Raw genomic sequence first — 15,840 nt, forward strand, 5'->3', positions numbered from 1 at the left:
AGTCCATAGCAGCTGTGCTAACAGACTGAAGTCCAGCAGCACAAAGAGAAGTACATTTTAAAAGATTGTACTATTATTCAAGAATAAATTTATGGATTTACAAAATTTTCAGTGCGAGAATTCGGAAAAAAAATGAATATGAGCCAGTTTAAAATCAGTCAAAGCAAAAAGAAAATGGAAACCAATGTAACATCAATGAAACCAGCAAAATCCTTTAGCCGCTGGACACTTAGCAGGTTTTCATGGAGGCTTTGAGTGATGGAGACTGCTCTTTCAGATGAGCTAACTGTAAAGCTAACAACAAGTAGCACTATTCAGCGTAGCATGCTGAGGAGGACTGTGCCTATACATAAGATCTTTTATCAAATCTTAATGATATTAATGCAAAGAACAGCACAAATATACAGGCATTAGCATTTATCTTTGATCAGAATGTTTTTTTTAATTGCACCATCCCATTTAAGTTAATTTATCAAGCTAACTTTCAACAGCTAAGTCATTAAAACTAGCGTAGTTAGCTCGCTATTGATCGTAAGGGGAAATTTTGAGATGTAAACAAAGTCATTCAGAGTGGTTTGATGTGAAATGGTTCACTGGAGACAACTGTGCCTCATAACACCCTGCATGTACCTCTCCACGATGAATGGATTAAAATAAATGGATTAACAAGACGTTTTAGGCCAAAACTTTATCATATGCTATCATAAAACAATGTCTTAAGCATCAGACAACATATTCATAGCCAATTTGTGAAATAATTTTCTGTGAGGGAGATTTTAGAGGTGGACGTCTGGATCCTATCACCACCACAGTGAACAATTCTGACTCGGTAAGTTTCTCTAGAACAGAGCATTTCACACCAAACCACTCTGAATGTCTTTGTTTACATCTTAACCGTTTAATTATGCAGATATTTTGAAAAATTAGTGGAGTTACCCTTTAAAAGTATGTGCAGGAAGGAAACGTTTATAATCTGTCTTGGTGTGCGACCTTCAGTGACAGCAGCAAGTTCCCACTCGTTTTGGCAGCAGCGCTCATATCTAGCGGCAGGGACACTCTCTAGCTAAAAACGTGCTCTGAGAAACTACTCAGGCTATTATCGTTGCTAAATGTCAGTGAAAGAGATTCAAAAAGTTAGGTTTTACATCATTTTTCTTTTACCCCAAATGTAGTTGACTAGCCAACACATGTTTGGTGTCCAAAGTTTAGCTGCAAGGCTAAAAAGTGGATGAAAGTACGTTAGCATGGCTAAAACCAGTAGTAGCAGTATTTTGGACTGAATTTTGCCTATATTTTTACCCATTTTTATAGAAAAGGTATGTCATACAGTGCTAGAAACCACATAACCAAGTCTATTTGAGATTATTTAACAATTTGACATGGTTTGAGGCAAGAGTCTAATGATTTAGACATGCTAATTTGCTAATTGGTACAATTTAAGCTTCCATTTCCGCTTATTAGCGACATTAGCTACGTAGTTCCAGCACAAAAATAAAAGATGGCAAACCTCAGATACTAAAGGTGCCTAAGCAGATCTGCAGTTAGGGGATAAATTGAGGTAAATTGTACTTTTTTGCCAATCTGTAGCTTTAAATTGAGTCATCTTTATGTGGAATGGAAGGAAGATATTTCCTCTGCTTTCCTTTTCTCTGAGGGACCTGAAAGGCCGCTAGTGGAATGCTAATTTCTTGGAACGTCATGTTTTTTGGAGATAAGAGGTTTTCTCTGAGGAGGAACAATATGATGTGCTGCTCTCACTGAAGACCTCTGGCTGTTTGTGTGATATAAATTTACAGCCATCAACAGACTTGTGGCAATTCAGATTGACAGGGCTATAAATATGGTAGTCCAGCATGCTGTTTGTGTGTGTTCTGTGTTTTACTCTCTTTGTGGGGACCAAGCCACCACATTATAATGAGAAAACATGACAATTCTAAGGTTGTAGGTATGTTTAGCTGGTGCACATGAGGAAAATGTGACTAATTTGAAAAAGGGAACAGGTAGTGGGGTTGGTTGGCACCGTTTTCATGCTGCCATTTATCACAGGCACAGCATACATTAGGATAACCCAACTAGCAGCAAATAAAAGCTGAGCAACTAAATTTTTACAAATGTTTCCTGGAATTAGTGCATTCATGAATAAACTCAGGTTGTGCATGTTGTGCACCAACAATCAGTTGGTTGGCGTGCGTTATGAGGATCATTGGCACAATTGTAAAAGGCTATAATTTTTAAGAATAAAGCAACAAAAAGAAGAAATTTGAGCCGAGCAGCGTTTCTGAATCAATTAAACACTAGGAGTGTTTAATTTTTAATGCCTATATGTTGCATGTTTGTGTTATATGTTTGTGTGCCCAGTTATGAATTGCCAAATAAAGTTTATTCAGTTCAACTCAATTTATTTTACCATTGACTTGTATTGAAGCAAATAAAAACAAGTCATAAAACAAATAAAACTGGGTCACTTTACTAATATAGATGTCTGTTTTTTCTTTATATTAAAACATCACAATTCATTATGAATTACTTATCATTCACTTTCAAATCAAAACTGCATCAAAATGTGCATTTTGATTGACATTTCTTAACATATTAAAAGAATATGTTAAGGCTGAATGTTGTTCAAGTGGACAATCATTATTATGTTACATTATTGTGAGAGTTTATCCTACTAGACCAAAATTTAACACTGTGCCAACCAACCTTGTTCTTGTTTAATATTTGGGGTTGATGTTAGTCTTAGTGTTTGGTTTAAGATTAGAATGTGTGTGTTTGTGTGTGTGTGTGTGTGTGTGTGTGTGTATGTGAGAGAGAGAGAGTAATAGCATAACTGTAACTTTTCAAAAGCATTTATTGCGATTTTTCATGCTTGTTCCACTTTAGTTGTTTAGCATAACCTAAAAAAAATAGAAAAAAAACTATTAGCTATATTCACCATATAGTGGCATCACACAAGACAATATTTAAATATTAGTTATAATGTCATAACACAGCAGTGGCATATAAGACCATGTAAGAAAAATATACAAAATATTTACAAAATACTTCCTTTTAGCTTTTTTTTATTATACACAAGCATTATTTAAGAAAATATTTCATTATTAGCAATAATATTATATAGAGCAGCAACATATAAGAACATGTCAATGAAAATGTATGCAAAATATTTATGTAATACTTCATTTTTAGCTATAGGTATTATATATCAGCATTATATATGAAAGTGATTTTATTATTTGCTGCAATCACTGTACACCAGCATAATATTAAAATGTATATAATAGCAATATTATTACCAATATTTTATCATTAGTTATATTTATTTTACAGCAGCATCATATAAAATATTTTTTATTAGCTATAATTATTATGTATCATAATAAATGTAGTCAATAATGAAATATTTTATATGTAATTAGTAAAACTGTAGATTTATGTTAGAAGCTATATTTTTATATTACATGCATTAAATAAAAAAATACCTATATTCATTATATAGCAATTTCATAAGAATCCCATGAGTAACTATTTTAGCTATAGTTAGCATATATATAAAAATATTTCATTAGCAGATGAATTAATCAAATAGCAACATGATAGAAGAAAACATTTTATTAGCTATATATATATATATATATATATTTAGTAGCACTTCTATGTAAAAACATACTTAGCTACATTTATTACTTATCTGCATTCTGACGTTCAAATATTCATTCATTCATATAAGATAATGTTAATTACATGAATTCATCCTGCACTGTACTTTGTTTAACACAAGTAATCTGAGGTTTACGCAGCCAATAAGATCTTAATAAGAACATCTTTTGGAATATTGTGGTTCCAGAATTATCAGTGTGGTTCTAAATTTCTTAGTGTGGCTCTAGTATGTATCTAGCAGTAATCGAGCAAATGCTGCTGTTACATGAATAGATTTCTAGGTGGAGTGATATTACAGTCACGCTGCTGCGACGACACTGAGCGCTCTCAGATGGACACTGCAGGCATTACCTGGTCGATCCAGTCGTTGAAGGCAGACACACGAGTAAAGACGGTGGGCTTCTTCTCATAGTTGCAGCCCAGGCCAGAGACAAAGCTGGCGATACCGTGGACCTCCCACACTCCCTCAGAGTTCTTACAGTTCAGAGGACCACCAGAGTCACCCTGCAGGACAGACAAGTTTAACATTATCTTCAAAGAAGGCAGATGGCTTGACAAACAATTACTGTAAAATAATTACAGTATGTTTTATTATTTGTAAATAGATCATTGCTGAGGATGCACCGAAATTTCAGGAATTTCAGAAAATGGTCAGAAATGGCACTTTTGAAGCCAAAAGGGAAAAAAGCTACATTTTTAACTACAAATTATTTCAAGTGATGAAAATGCGAAATAGTCATTAAAAACACTGTACGTTCCCTTCACTCTTATGTGCCATTCAGTGCAGATGTGTTCAAACAGTTTGAGCTATAGCAGATCAACAGTGAAAATACCAGCCACTGGTAACACTACAAGTTCCATACTTCAAAACACATCTTCTCCCTTGATAGCCACAGGGTTGAAAACATTGAAAAAAATGAAAAACAACAGAGCCAAAGTGCAAAATGTGACTACAAAATAATGGAATTGCCATGGAGGACCAAACGTGCTCTGCACCAAGGACGTCGGATTTTGTGTAGCACATACAGTAACATACTGTACATTTTATGTTCTATTGATCGTCAGTTCTTTCGATTTTCAGTTTTTGTTTTGAACATGGCTTTTTATTTCGGTGAATCACTGATAACTACAGTATATTTTATCGTTTGTAAACTTAAGGTTGGCTTGACAACGCTGTCGCCATGAAATTCCAGTTGCTGCTGAGATGTTGCTAGGCTGTTGCTATGGAATCCTAGGTGGTTGCTAAGGTGCTGCTAGGCTCTTGCTATGGAATCCCATCCCGGGTGGTTGCTAAGAAGTTGCTAGGCCGTTACTATTTTATTCCAGTCGGTCACTAAGGTGTTGCTAGGCCATTGCTATGTTATCCCAGGTGGTTGCTATGGTGTTACCAGGCCACTGTTATGGTATCCCAGGTGTTTGCTATGTTGTTCCTAGGCCATGCTATGGTGTCTAGGAGGTTGCTAATGTGTTGCTAGGGCATTGCTATGGTATCCCAGGTGGTTGCTAAAATGTTCCTTGGTCATTGCTATATTATTATCCTAAGTGGTTGCTAAGGTGTTGCTAGACCATTTCTATTTTAACCCAGGTGATTGCTAATATGTGCATAATGCATAATGTCGATGAGGTTCAGTATTAGAAATGACTTTTGTGACATCATTTGTGGCAGTTAGATTGGAATTTTCCTTACATTCCACCATTTGTTTCCTAAGGGAAAAAAAATCGTCTTTCAACAAACGTTTTGTACGGGAAAGCCAAACATTCGATCACTCCCAAAGGGTAAAAGCGCATTATTTCCATATAGGCTGTACGATCCTTTCGTAGTTCTAGCTTGAAAACTGCAGTCGGTAAAACAATAAGAATAACTTAACTACAGTATACTCAAACAGTATGAAACAAATATTTTAAAAATCATATAAAATAAAAAATAATGAACAAGTGATTCTAAACTTCTGAATGGAACTGTACATGGAGAGTAGTTTCATACTGACACATGTACATGACTGTCACACACACTGGGACTTTGACATTGATGTTAATCAGTAGTGACAGTACTGTAAAGCCACAGCTACTGAAAGCGTTGAGTGCTGTCACTCACATTGCAGCCGCCGACGATGCCATCTCCTCCAGCGCACACCATGGTGTCCCTCAGAGCTGGACCCCACCAGTCGAACTTTGTGCAGGTAGCATGGTCCACCACGGGCATCAGAGCCTGCTGGAGCTTGTCAGCAATGGGGCCACCAGCTGAAACAAACCACAGTTCTATTTAAGCACACTAATACATACTGGCTAAAGAGCTCTTATAAACACAAACATGATGAAATTAATATTACAGTTTGATAAGTGAAATCAGCAAAACTACATTCACAAACTACACTTAATTTTACACTGCTCATTTTAAGAGCAATGCCTCCCTTCTCTGCGCTCACTTTGCCTTCTGGGATACTGCCATTTTTGAGTTGAGGGAACCCTATTTTTTCCATGGATGTAAACAATGTGGGAACAATATTATTCATTGTATAAGGCATTAAAGAGAATATCATGAAAATGTGATTGTCCATCTGTTTCTGCCGTAAGCTGGAGGTATGCTTCAAAAGAAAGCAACGTTTTCAAGCAAAACAATGTCTTTTGGCCCAAAAGATGTGGTACAATACGGTAAGTGGGCAGTATACTTCAAAAGACAAAAGAAATCGAACTACCAATAAACACCCTGTCGTACGTATATTTAAAAAGAACTCAGCACCACCAGAAGCCCAATTTATGCAGTGACTGATTTGGTTTTGAGGTGGATACAGCCAAGCTAGCGTTCCCATTGGTTAGAACTTAGCTGGACTCCAATGTTAGATTCACTATCAACATAACTAGGAACTAACAGAGGAATCGACCAATCATGTTTTGGTTTTCATTGGGTGGGGGTGACCAATTTCTTGAGCAAAAACATCACTCTAGGCCTTCTGGAAGTTCTAGATATGTCACTGTCTGAGAATACGGATGGTAGACAGACAGATAAACAGCGTCAGCAGCAATAAGCCACTTGAGGCTGTGCGTTACTACACTTTGCGTCATGCCTAACAACACTTTTCCCCGTGATAAAATCACAGTAACAGACAGCATTTCGTGGCTTACTGCTTTAATATACAACAGCTTTAGCTTAGCACATAATATCAGAACTCTCATAGCATTGCCAGAAGAAATTGGCATTAGCTTTTTTCATTCTTGGCCTAAACTGAAAGCACAGCTTTAATAGTCATGTTTCATCACTGCATTTCACACATACTTACTGAATATGATGTGGTTTTAAGACTTATTTTATGCTAATGTCAAGGCATGTGGCTGAAATCTGATACCAACCTAAAACTCCTTTCAGATATAACTGTGATATTCCTCTTGTCTATACGTGTAGCTAACAATTGGTCCACATCTACACTTAATAACACGTCAGAAATGCACACTGTACAATCCTCTGCTTTTGCCAGACTGATGAACACATTCTTAGCCACACTTACTGTAGATTCTGCCCCATCCAGTGATGTAGCAGGGGTAGTCATTGGGCAGGACGTTTCCAGCAGCAGGTATGCACGCCAGCTGCACAGTCTCACTTGGGGTCACATGCTCGGACAGCTTGATCAGAGCTATGTCATTCCTGACCACATCACCATGGAGATGAGTTTACAAACATTTATTTACAGTATCAGAACAATTACATCATGATGATTCATGATGATGTTGTTTGGTGAAATTTTCCTATGATGGCATGATCACCTCGATTGCATTTTGTGAGAGCACAATGTGGGTGTTTCTAATAAAGTGGCCAGTGAGTGGAAGCACAAGGTTGGTGTTTCTAATAAAGTGGCCAGTAAGTGGAAGTACAAGGTGGGTGTTTCTAATAAAGTGGCCAGTGAGTGGAAGCACAAGGTTGGTGTTTCTAATAAAGTGGCCAGTGAGTGGGAGTACAAGATTGGTGTTTCTAATAAAGTGGCCAGTGAGTGGAAGCACAAGGTTGGTGTTTCTAATAAAGTGGCCAGTAAGTGGGAGTACAAGGTTGGTGTTTCTAATAAAGTGGCCAGTGAGTGGAAGCACTAGGTGGGTGTTTCTAATAAAGTGGGCGGTGAAGTTTTGTTCTGACCACAATGATACATAAATGTATATGCATTATGACTATAAACTAAATTGGTACTTTTACTACAATATACAGTAGATTTCCTGGAATTTACACTAGCTATATTGTTATTTACAGTAGTTTTATGGTAGTTCTCACCCAAAGGCCACAAAGATGGGATTCCACTTCTCGTGCACCACAATCGTCTCAGTGCTGATGGCCTTGGACCCGGCCTCCTCCTCCACCAGGTTGTACTTTCCAACATACACGCGGTAGGTATTGTCCTTACTGCATGAATGAAGTAAGTTAATGCACAAAACAGCTTCATATGTACATCATATCCATATTTATGTATGAAAATGTTAGAGACGTTATGTTAATTCTGTTTGTTTCACTGCTTTCGTAGATGCTGTTCATCATGCATTATTATATAAATACTGCAAGTTAAGTTGTAAATGTAATATATATATGTATATAACTTCATAGATTCATATGTCCAGGTGATGAACAGAGAAATGATTCCAAAATGACTGAGAAAAGTGTAGAACGTAGAGAATAAATTTCTAATAAACTTAACACTCAGAATGAAGTTCTAAAAAATTATTATCCAAAATTAAGCTCTAAGAATTCCAGAATTTTTTATACTTAAATTAATATCCAGAAGAACTTTTATATAATTAATACTCAGTGTGTATATATACCTAGAATAAAGTTATATTAAAATTAATAACCAGAATGTCTCATTTTGATGATAAATAAATATTTAAAGTTCTTGTTGTTCCAAAAACACTTGAAACATTAATTGAAACATCTAAAAAAATCTTCTGAATCTCCACAGTGTATAGGTTATGACTGAATACAAAATCAACACTTATTAAAATCAAAATAAGCTGCTCTAAACTTTTCAGGTGTAGTGTTAAAGCATTAGTAGTGTTACTGTACAGGCAGGGTTGCTCTGATTGAGCAGCTTCTTTAAAGACATAAGAAAGTAGAGTGTCGTACTTGATACAGTGAGCAGCAGTCATCACCCAGTTGGTGGCGATCAGGGATCCTCCGCAGGTGTGTCTCCACTCTCCATCTCGCAGGTACTGCAGAGAGATCTATGAGGGGCACAGTGGGTCACAAGAAAGCTGTAACAACCACGAGGAGATGATCAATGAGCTGATTTCATCCAGAGATTTTAAAAGTGGAAGCAGGGCTGTATTAAAAGGCACATCCACTCAGAACGTCTGCATAATCACACTGTTGAGACGTAAACAAAGCCATTCAGAGTGGTTTGGTGTGAGAAATAAGTGGAATTCCCATTTGAGACATTCTGGGGCCCTGAGCTTAGTCTATCTTCTTAGTCCTACCACACAGTCAGACATTAGGCCTCGTTAAGCAAGTTAAGCAAAATGGACATAAGCTGAAGGCTAACACTGGACTAACAGTAGAATAAATCTGGTTCAATGTAAGTGTATTTTTCAGTTGCTTTTACTTTTCCTCCATTCCAATTCTACATGCATCCATGCTTTTGGAGCCCCCTGGTGGCCGGGGCTCTGAACTGCAGCTCCTAAAGCCCATTGGATTCAAGCAGCCTTGACTGAAATGTCAAGGGAAAAACAGAGACAGAAGAAAAAAACGAAGAATAACAGAGTGGAAGGACAAGAGTAAATGGACGAAGGCTTACAGACCTGCCAGGGCCAGCTGTGGGGTCTGGCGTCCACTCCATTGACCACACGGGTGGTGATGGGCTCGATGGGGGGAACCCCACAACCCAGAGCTAAAGGAGAGATATAAGAGTAACATAACTATAGCAGCAAGTATAACTACAGCAATGAAGTGGGTAAACATATTCCCAAAATATGGCGCTATGCAGGCGCAATGCCCACTCATAGCATGTCATTTTTTCATAAACTCTGTTTTCTTAACTGGAATAGAATAATACGGAGACTTGGCTACAAATTAATATATTGAGGCCATAAATTACTATATTGACTATATGACTATATTTAGGCTGCAAATTACTATTTTGAGGCCACAAATTAGTATATAGAGGCCACGAATTACTATAGTGAAGCCATAATTTATTATATTGAAGCCATAAATTATTATTTTCAGGCCACAAATCAATTTATAGAGGCCACAAATTACTATATTGAGGCTACAAATTAATATATTGAGATCACAATGTACTATATTGAGGCCACAAATTACCTAGGCCATAAAGTACTATACTGAGGCCACAAATTATTATGTTGAGTCCACAAATGAATATATTGAGGCCACAAATTACTATATTGGACTACAAATATACTGAGGCCACAAATTATTATACTGTGAACACAAATTAAATATAGAGGCCACAAATTACTATACTGAGGCCAGACATTACTAGAAAACTTAATTTGTGAAACATTACTAGAGAAACTTAATTCGTGGCCACACCTTATCAGAAATAATCACCATGACACATTAGGGATCAGTAGAATAACACATCTGCGCTCTCAAAAAATGAACAGAAGTGTTTGTTTCTCACGCACTGAAAATATGTCGACAAAAATGAACTGTGTGCCTTTAAATAACTTGTTTACATAAAATGGACAGAAATGAATGAAACTACATCAGTAAATAAAACTGTTTTTGACCCAAAGAGACTTCGGTTCCAAAGAAACCCAAATAAATTTTCTTGAAATGTTTCTTTTGTTCCATCGACGATTGCAGTTTATGCTGAGCTGATGAACTCAGTTGTGTATACTGACTCCACTCCTAATGTACATCATTAATTAACAGTTTTTCTCATTTGTCAACTGTGCCATCTCCACATTCACAATAGACTGTCATAGCAGGGCACGACCTGTGGGCGGCGCTGCTGCCGCTGTTTTTAATCCACCCCTGCCTCCGCTGAGCTGCCATGACGTAGGTGTTTTTCTCCGTTTTCCAAAACAAAAAATCTTCGTCCACACAAACTGCGTTTTTAAAAATCACCTCATCCACACCAGAACGCAGAAATGACTCGGAAACGCTCGCATGAGCATAACAGCCCAGTGTGGGGCGATAAGACCTCTTTAAATGTGATGCCAAACGCCCGAAGAAGAGCAACATGAGTTCTGACACGAGCTCAATGAATGTAAACAGTAAGAGTAAAACTGCATGACGTCAGCGTTTTCCACCAGGTGCGTTTTGCCCATGACGAACACGCTGAAAACGGAGGTCTCAAACATCTCCACCCTGGAGAGCGACTTCGAAAAACCTCCGTTTTCAGTCACCTAAAACGCCGCGTTCGTGTGGACGGGAGACGGAAACGCTTCGTTTTCAGAAACACCCGAATATGTGGAGACGGAATCCTCTGCTGTGTAGCGTTGAGAAAAGGGTGCGTCTCAGCCAATCATATCAGACTTGATAAGCTGTAAGCCAATCATATCAGACCTGGGGGTGGGTCTATGGGTGCTATTCCCTCGGTAACGTAACGTCAGACAGCAACCGTTGAGGTAAAGCTGTGACAGGGTTTCGGCTGAAAGCTAACCGACATAAACAGGCCTTATTCAGACTACACCGCATACAGAGTGAAGCAGTGAGATTCAGAGTGAAGAAAACTCAGTACAACACAAACTGATCACAAATTATGATCAGAGCTCGCGTGCTGATGTTTGTAATCTGTAAACAAAAAACTTAAACTGCCTCATGCCTCAGTCAGAGGATCTGATTCATAGCCTACATCAGTTACTCGTGCTAATAGTCATTTCATTTCTACTTTTTAACTGTATTTACTGCGAGAGTCAGGTACAGGCAGAAAACCATAAAGCAAGGCCATTACGCCAGAGAACTTGTAGAGAAGAGATTTACCACTCTGCAGTGTCTTCCGGTTTTCAAACGCTAGAGGGCGCTCCAGAGTGAGTCCAAAATGGTTGATATGGAGTATTTGAGTAAAATCATAGTTTATAAACGCTTAAACATTTTTAATGTAAAAGAATACATAAATTTCCTGAACACTGAACATCATAAAACATTTTAACGTCGCTGTTATGTTTTTAAGAGCTTTTAAACTCGTTATAGGAGTTTAAAATGGCGCCTTATGTAGGTCTATGACGTCAGTGAGCATGAACAGCCAATGAGCTGCTCCGCTCGCCACTCAATCATCACGCTCTAGCACTAATGCCCGCCTCCTGCTGCCCAAAACCCGTTTGCTGTAGAAAAAAGGAAATATATGGGTAAGATTTCTTTGTTTTTTTAGTGAAATACATCCTTCTACTTTCTAAAATGAAAGGAAAGTTCTGGGCGAGTGATTAGAAACTATTTTAACTTTTCGTTTTTAGCCGTTGAGCTCCATTCACTCCCATTCATTTAGGACTCACTCACGGGCGCCCTCTGTTGTTTGGCTCCTCATAAACCGGCTCTGATTACATAGCAGTGTCTAATACAGAAGAATCTGTTTTTTGGCGTTTTTTTGTAGCTTCACTAATGTAGGGTTAGCTTGGTGCTATATGGGATTTTAATCTCAGCTCGAGTTTAAATATGGATATTTTAAGCTTGTAACAGGCATATAAATAACATTCTTTACTTTGTATGTCTCAGTTTAAAGCAACACTTAATTTAAAGGCCTAAATTTGAAATCTTATTTTTATTATTGTAGCATTAGCCTAATAGCTAGTTAGCTTTCTGTTGACTTGCTCAGCCTGCTAGTGAGGAATGCAGTTATAAAGAGAATATAAAGTGTAAAACAGTTAAAGAGAGTCTAGTAGCTAACAGTGATGTTCAGCTGGCAGTTTAACACCTGGTTGCAGATTTCAATGCTAACTTGGCTTTTTCAAGGAGTCATAGTGGAGCCACATTCACGTGTTTGCTGAAGCTCTGCGCTTTATTGTTGTTGCTGTAATTTCATCTTCACTTGGCTTTACTGAAACTGCACATTGCATGTTATCCTAGTACCCAGAGACATTTAATGAGACAAAACAGTAATCTATTTCAGCCATAATCATTAAACACAGTGGTCACACGGAAAAATAAGGTGAATAGTTTTAGGCTTCAAGTTTTTAGTGAGGTTGCTTGTTAGCTAGCTGGCTGATTTAAGCTTTATGTTATGTTAGCTGACAAGCCAACTAGCTAACATTAGTGCCAACAACTAAGCGTGGATTTTAAGAATGTTTACAGATAGTGAGAGTGAACAAGTGAACGGGTAGAAATAACATTATTGACAGCTGTTTGTACTTTGTTTTTTTCAGATTTCTCGGTGAAAAAGTCACATATTGCTAATCATAACAGTATTATCTCTGTATCTGTATCTCTGTAGATGGATATACGAAATTTCTTCAAGAGAGGTGGCAGCTCCCCTCAGGACCACTCAGGTGAGATTTTTTTGTTTAAACAAAAAAAAAGAATTACCTCATTAATCCTTGAAATCTAAGTTTGATTTAAAAAAAAATCAACATGTTACTAAGCATAGGAAAGGAAAGGGAGAGGAAGAAGCTCAAGAAGGTCTACTAATCTGTAGTCGGTGACGATGAATAACATATTCAGGAGCTGAAGTTTATCTAAGAGAAAGGAGATAATATTGTGTGACTCCAGTACGTCGCCTGATTTGTTCTGTTGTAAGTAGATTGATAGCATTTAAGTCATTTTAGATCCAAACGATGAGACAGAAGTCAACAAATAGTCATATTTTTTGATCAATTTTATGTGTATTGCTGCTAAAAGTTAATAAACTAAAAGTTTGGGGCCATTAAAAAACTGTCCTGTGGGACCATGCTGCCAGAACCCCCCTATTAAAGTTTAGCCCCCGTCCATAAATCTCTAGAGATGCCCCTGGTCTCCAGATTGTTAATGGTTATAAACCCTGGACCTCACCAGGCACATTTTGCACCATATTTAAAAGAGTTTAAAAGAGTATAGCATAAAGTTGGAAAAAATGATGAACAGAACCGTAGAAGATTCTACAGTGACTGAGAAAGCTGTAGAACATCACAAGAAGGAAGTTCTAATAAAAGGAATATCTGCATTTCAAAACTGGACTAACTTGACAAGAAATAGAATAATTTGACAGTAAGTGAATATAAACAGTCTAATATAACCATACTTCAGATAATCCCAAAGAGTGATCATCAAATCAAAGATCAGGTCTAATTAAACTTTTGAATAAAGTTAGACTCCATGCAGGTGCGTTCTTACCACTAGCAATGAGCACCGATGCCAAAACAAACAGGAGCATCTTGACTTGGATCTGCTGACCACTCGGACCCAGCGAGCTGAATTATAAATCTTTCCTTATCAGCTACAAACGACGTGTCACCAAAAACTAAGTCATCGGTCACTCATTGGATGAAAGAAATTCTTTATCTGAGTCTGGGCAGCTGTGTTTCAGGGACGTGTTCTCACTGGTCATACTTAACATATAACATTTTTGACTGTAATCAGCAGTTTCAGCGCTAGATTATCTAAAATTCCTGGAACATCGCAGAAATAAATGAGTCATGAGTTTTTCAGTATATATTTTTATATTATATACATATATTATGAACACTGAAGACTGAAATAAAGGTTCTGTGCAGGTACATTTTATCAAGGTACAAAGGTAACAATGTAAATGTACCTCAAAGGTACAACCTGGGTTTTAAGGTCGATTGTGAACCTTAAATAAGTTTTTCCCAGGTTAAAAATACGTATTTGTACCTTTTCATAACCTAATGTTTTAAAACAGAACAATTAAATAAAAGCCTGGTGATGAGATGGGGTGTGTGGAGTCAATGCAACTTAGTAAATATAATTTCAATGGATTATGGTACAGTTATGTTCCCTGACTAAAGGTACTGAGATGTACCCTCGAGGGTTCCACCTCAGTGACAAAGAGGGGACTACCCTAGTGACAGTTTCGTACCTTTTTTCTGAGAGTTTATTCATCTCCTTTCTTAAGGTGGCCACTGAACAAAAGCTACATCTTCTTTGTATTTTGTGCATTAATTCGTTCAACTGAACTAACAAAGTACAAAAACTATAAACATATTGCTCTTTGTAGATGGAGGTGTATTAGCATATATTGTATATATACCATAGTATTTTACTGGTCTCACATTTGTATTGTATTGAGTTTGCTGTACTTGGTTGCTTGGTGAACTGAAGACAATTGCTGCTGGTTAATAAAATTCTATTCTGTTCTGTTTTATTCTATTCCATTCCATTCGGTTTTATAGTATACTATTATAATCTGTTCTGTTCTGTTCTCTTCTATTCTGCTGGATTCTATCGTTTTATTCTCTTCCATTCCATTCTTTTTTGTTCTATTCTATCCTCTACTGTTCTATTCAATGCTATTTTGCTTTATTCTATTATATTCTACTCTTATTTTTGCACTTGTTGATGCTTGTTTACAAAATTGATAGAAATTGCCAGAGAAACAGCAAAAAAGCTACCAGAGGATACACCATGACATTGGAATTATATCAGTATCAACAGATATGTATATGAAAAATACTGAATATTGGCATCAGCCCAGAATACACATATAGGTGTATCTCTAGCTATAATTATACAATATAGTGATTGTGCTGTCATTATAACATACAGTTGGTGTAGTAGCACAGTTTCATATAAAGTCTCCAGGTGGTTAGTAGTTTTTCACATTCTGAATGTAATTGTTGCACCTAAAGTGCAGAGTAATTTTCTGAAAACAGATTTGGCCCATTAGCTCGGGTACGGCTGGTCAGCATATGGCTGTTTCTCAGTTCAGGTCAGCTTGTCTTTGAAGCGTTAGATTTTGTGTCTGGCACCCTAAAATAGCACATCAAAGCTACTGTTTAAGCAGTGTTTAATCAGTAAAGGCCACGAATCCGAATGACAGATGAATATCTTTATCTCTGTTATAAGGCATAGGCTCCAATTCTGTATGTTACCACTTTGTATTGGGATTATGTATTACCATGGAAATCAGGGCCAGCAGTGCATCACTGCAGCTGCCAAAAAAACAACCAAGTTGGGTGGAACATAAATTCTAACAGAAACTTAATTAGACACAGTCGCAATTTTGATGTTTGAATTTAAAGGTGCAGTGTGTAAGATTTAGGGGGATTTATTAGATGCCACTAAATCTTACACACTGCACCTTAAATAGTGTT

At 37.2% G+C, this 15,840-nt stretch overlaps 1 protein-coding gene across 1 annotated transcript; it reads right to left on the reverse strand.

Annotated features, from left to right (window-relative positions):
• Positions 1–2,833: 2,833 nt before the first annotated feature.
• On the reverse strand, positions 2,834–14,047 carry ela3l (elastase 3 like). The gene is made up of 8 exons (XM_036598332.1): positions 13,901–14,047; positions 9,430–9,518; positions 8,759–8,856; positions 7,916–8,044; positions 7,164–7,300; positions 5,756–5,901; positions 4,012–4,164; positions 2,834–2,897 (listed from the first exon to the last, which is right to left on the reverse strand). The coding sequence occupies exons 1-8, from the start codon at positions 13,938–13,940 to the stop codon at positions 2,880–2,882; spliced, it is 810 nt and encodes a 269-aa protein (XP_036454225.1). The 5' UTR covers positions 13,941–14,047; the 3' UTR covers positions 2,834–2,879.
• Positions 14,048–15,840: the final 1,793 nt, after the last annotated feature.

This window comes from Colossoma macropomum, unplaced genomic scaffold (assembly GCF_904425465.1).
Source record: "Colossoma macropomum unplaced genomic scaffold, Colossoma_macropomum, whole genome shotgun sequence".
In the NCBI taxonomy this organism is placed as follows: domain Eukaryota; kingdom Metazoa; phylum Chordata; class Actinopteri; order Characiformes; family Serrasalmidae; genus Colossoma; species Colossoma macropomum.

Excerpts from the sequence above, each read along its gene's own strand:
- ela3l (XM_036598332.1), bottom strand. The coding sequence starts at position 13,940 with ATGCTCCTGTTTGTTTTGGCATCGGTGCTCATTGCTAGTG. Across the intron at positions 8,857-9,429 it reads CCCACAGCTGGCCCTGGCAG|ATCTCTCTGCAGTACCTGCG; the intron begins GTCTGTAAGCCT and ends TGCCCCTCATAG. Across the intron at positions 5,902-7,163 it reads TGGATGGGGCAGAATCTACA|CTGGTGGCCCCATTGCTGAC; the intron begins GTAAGTGTGGCT and ends GGTTTGTTTCAG.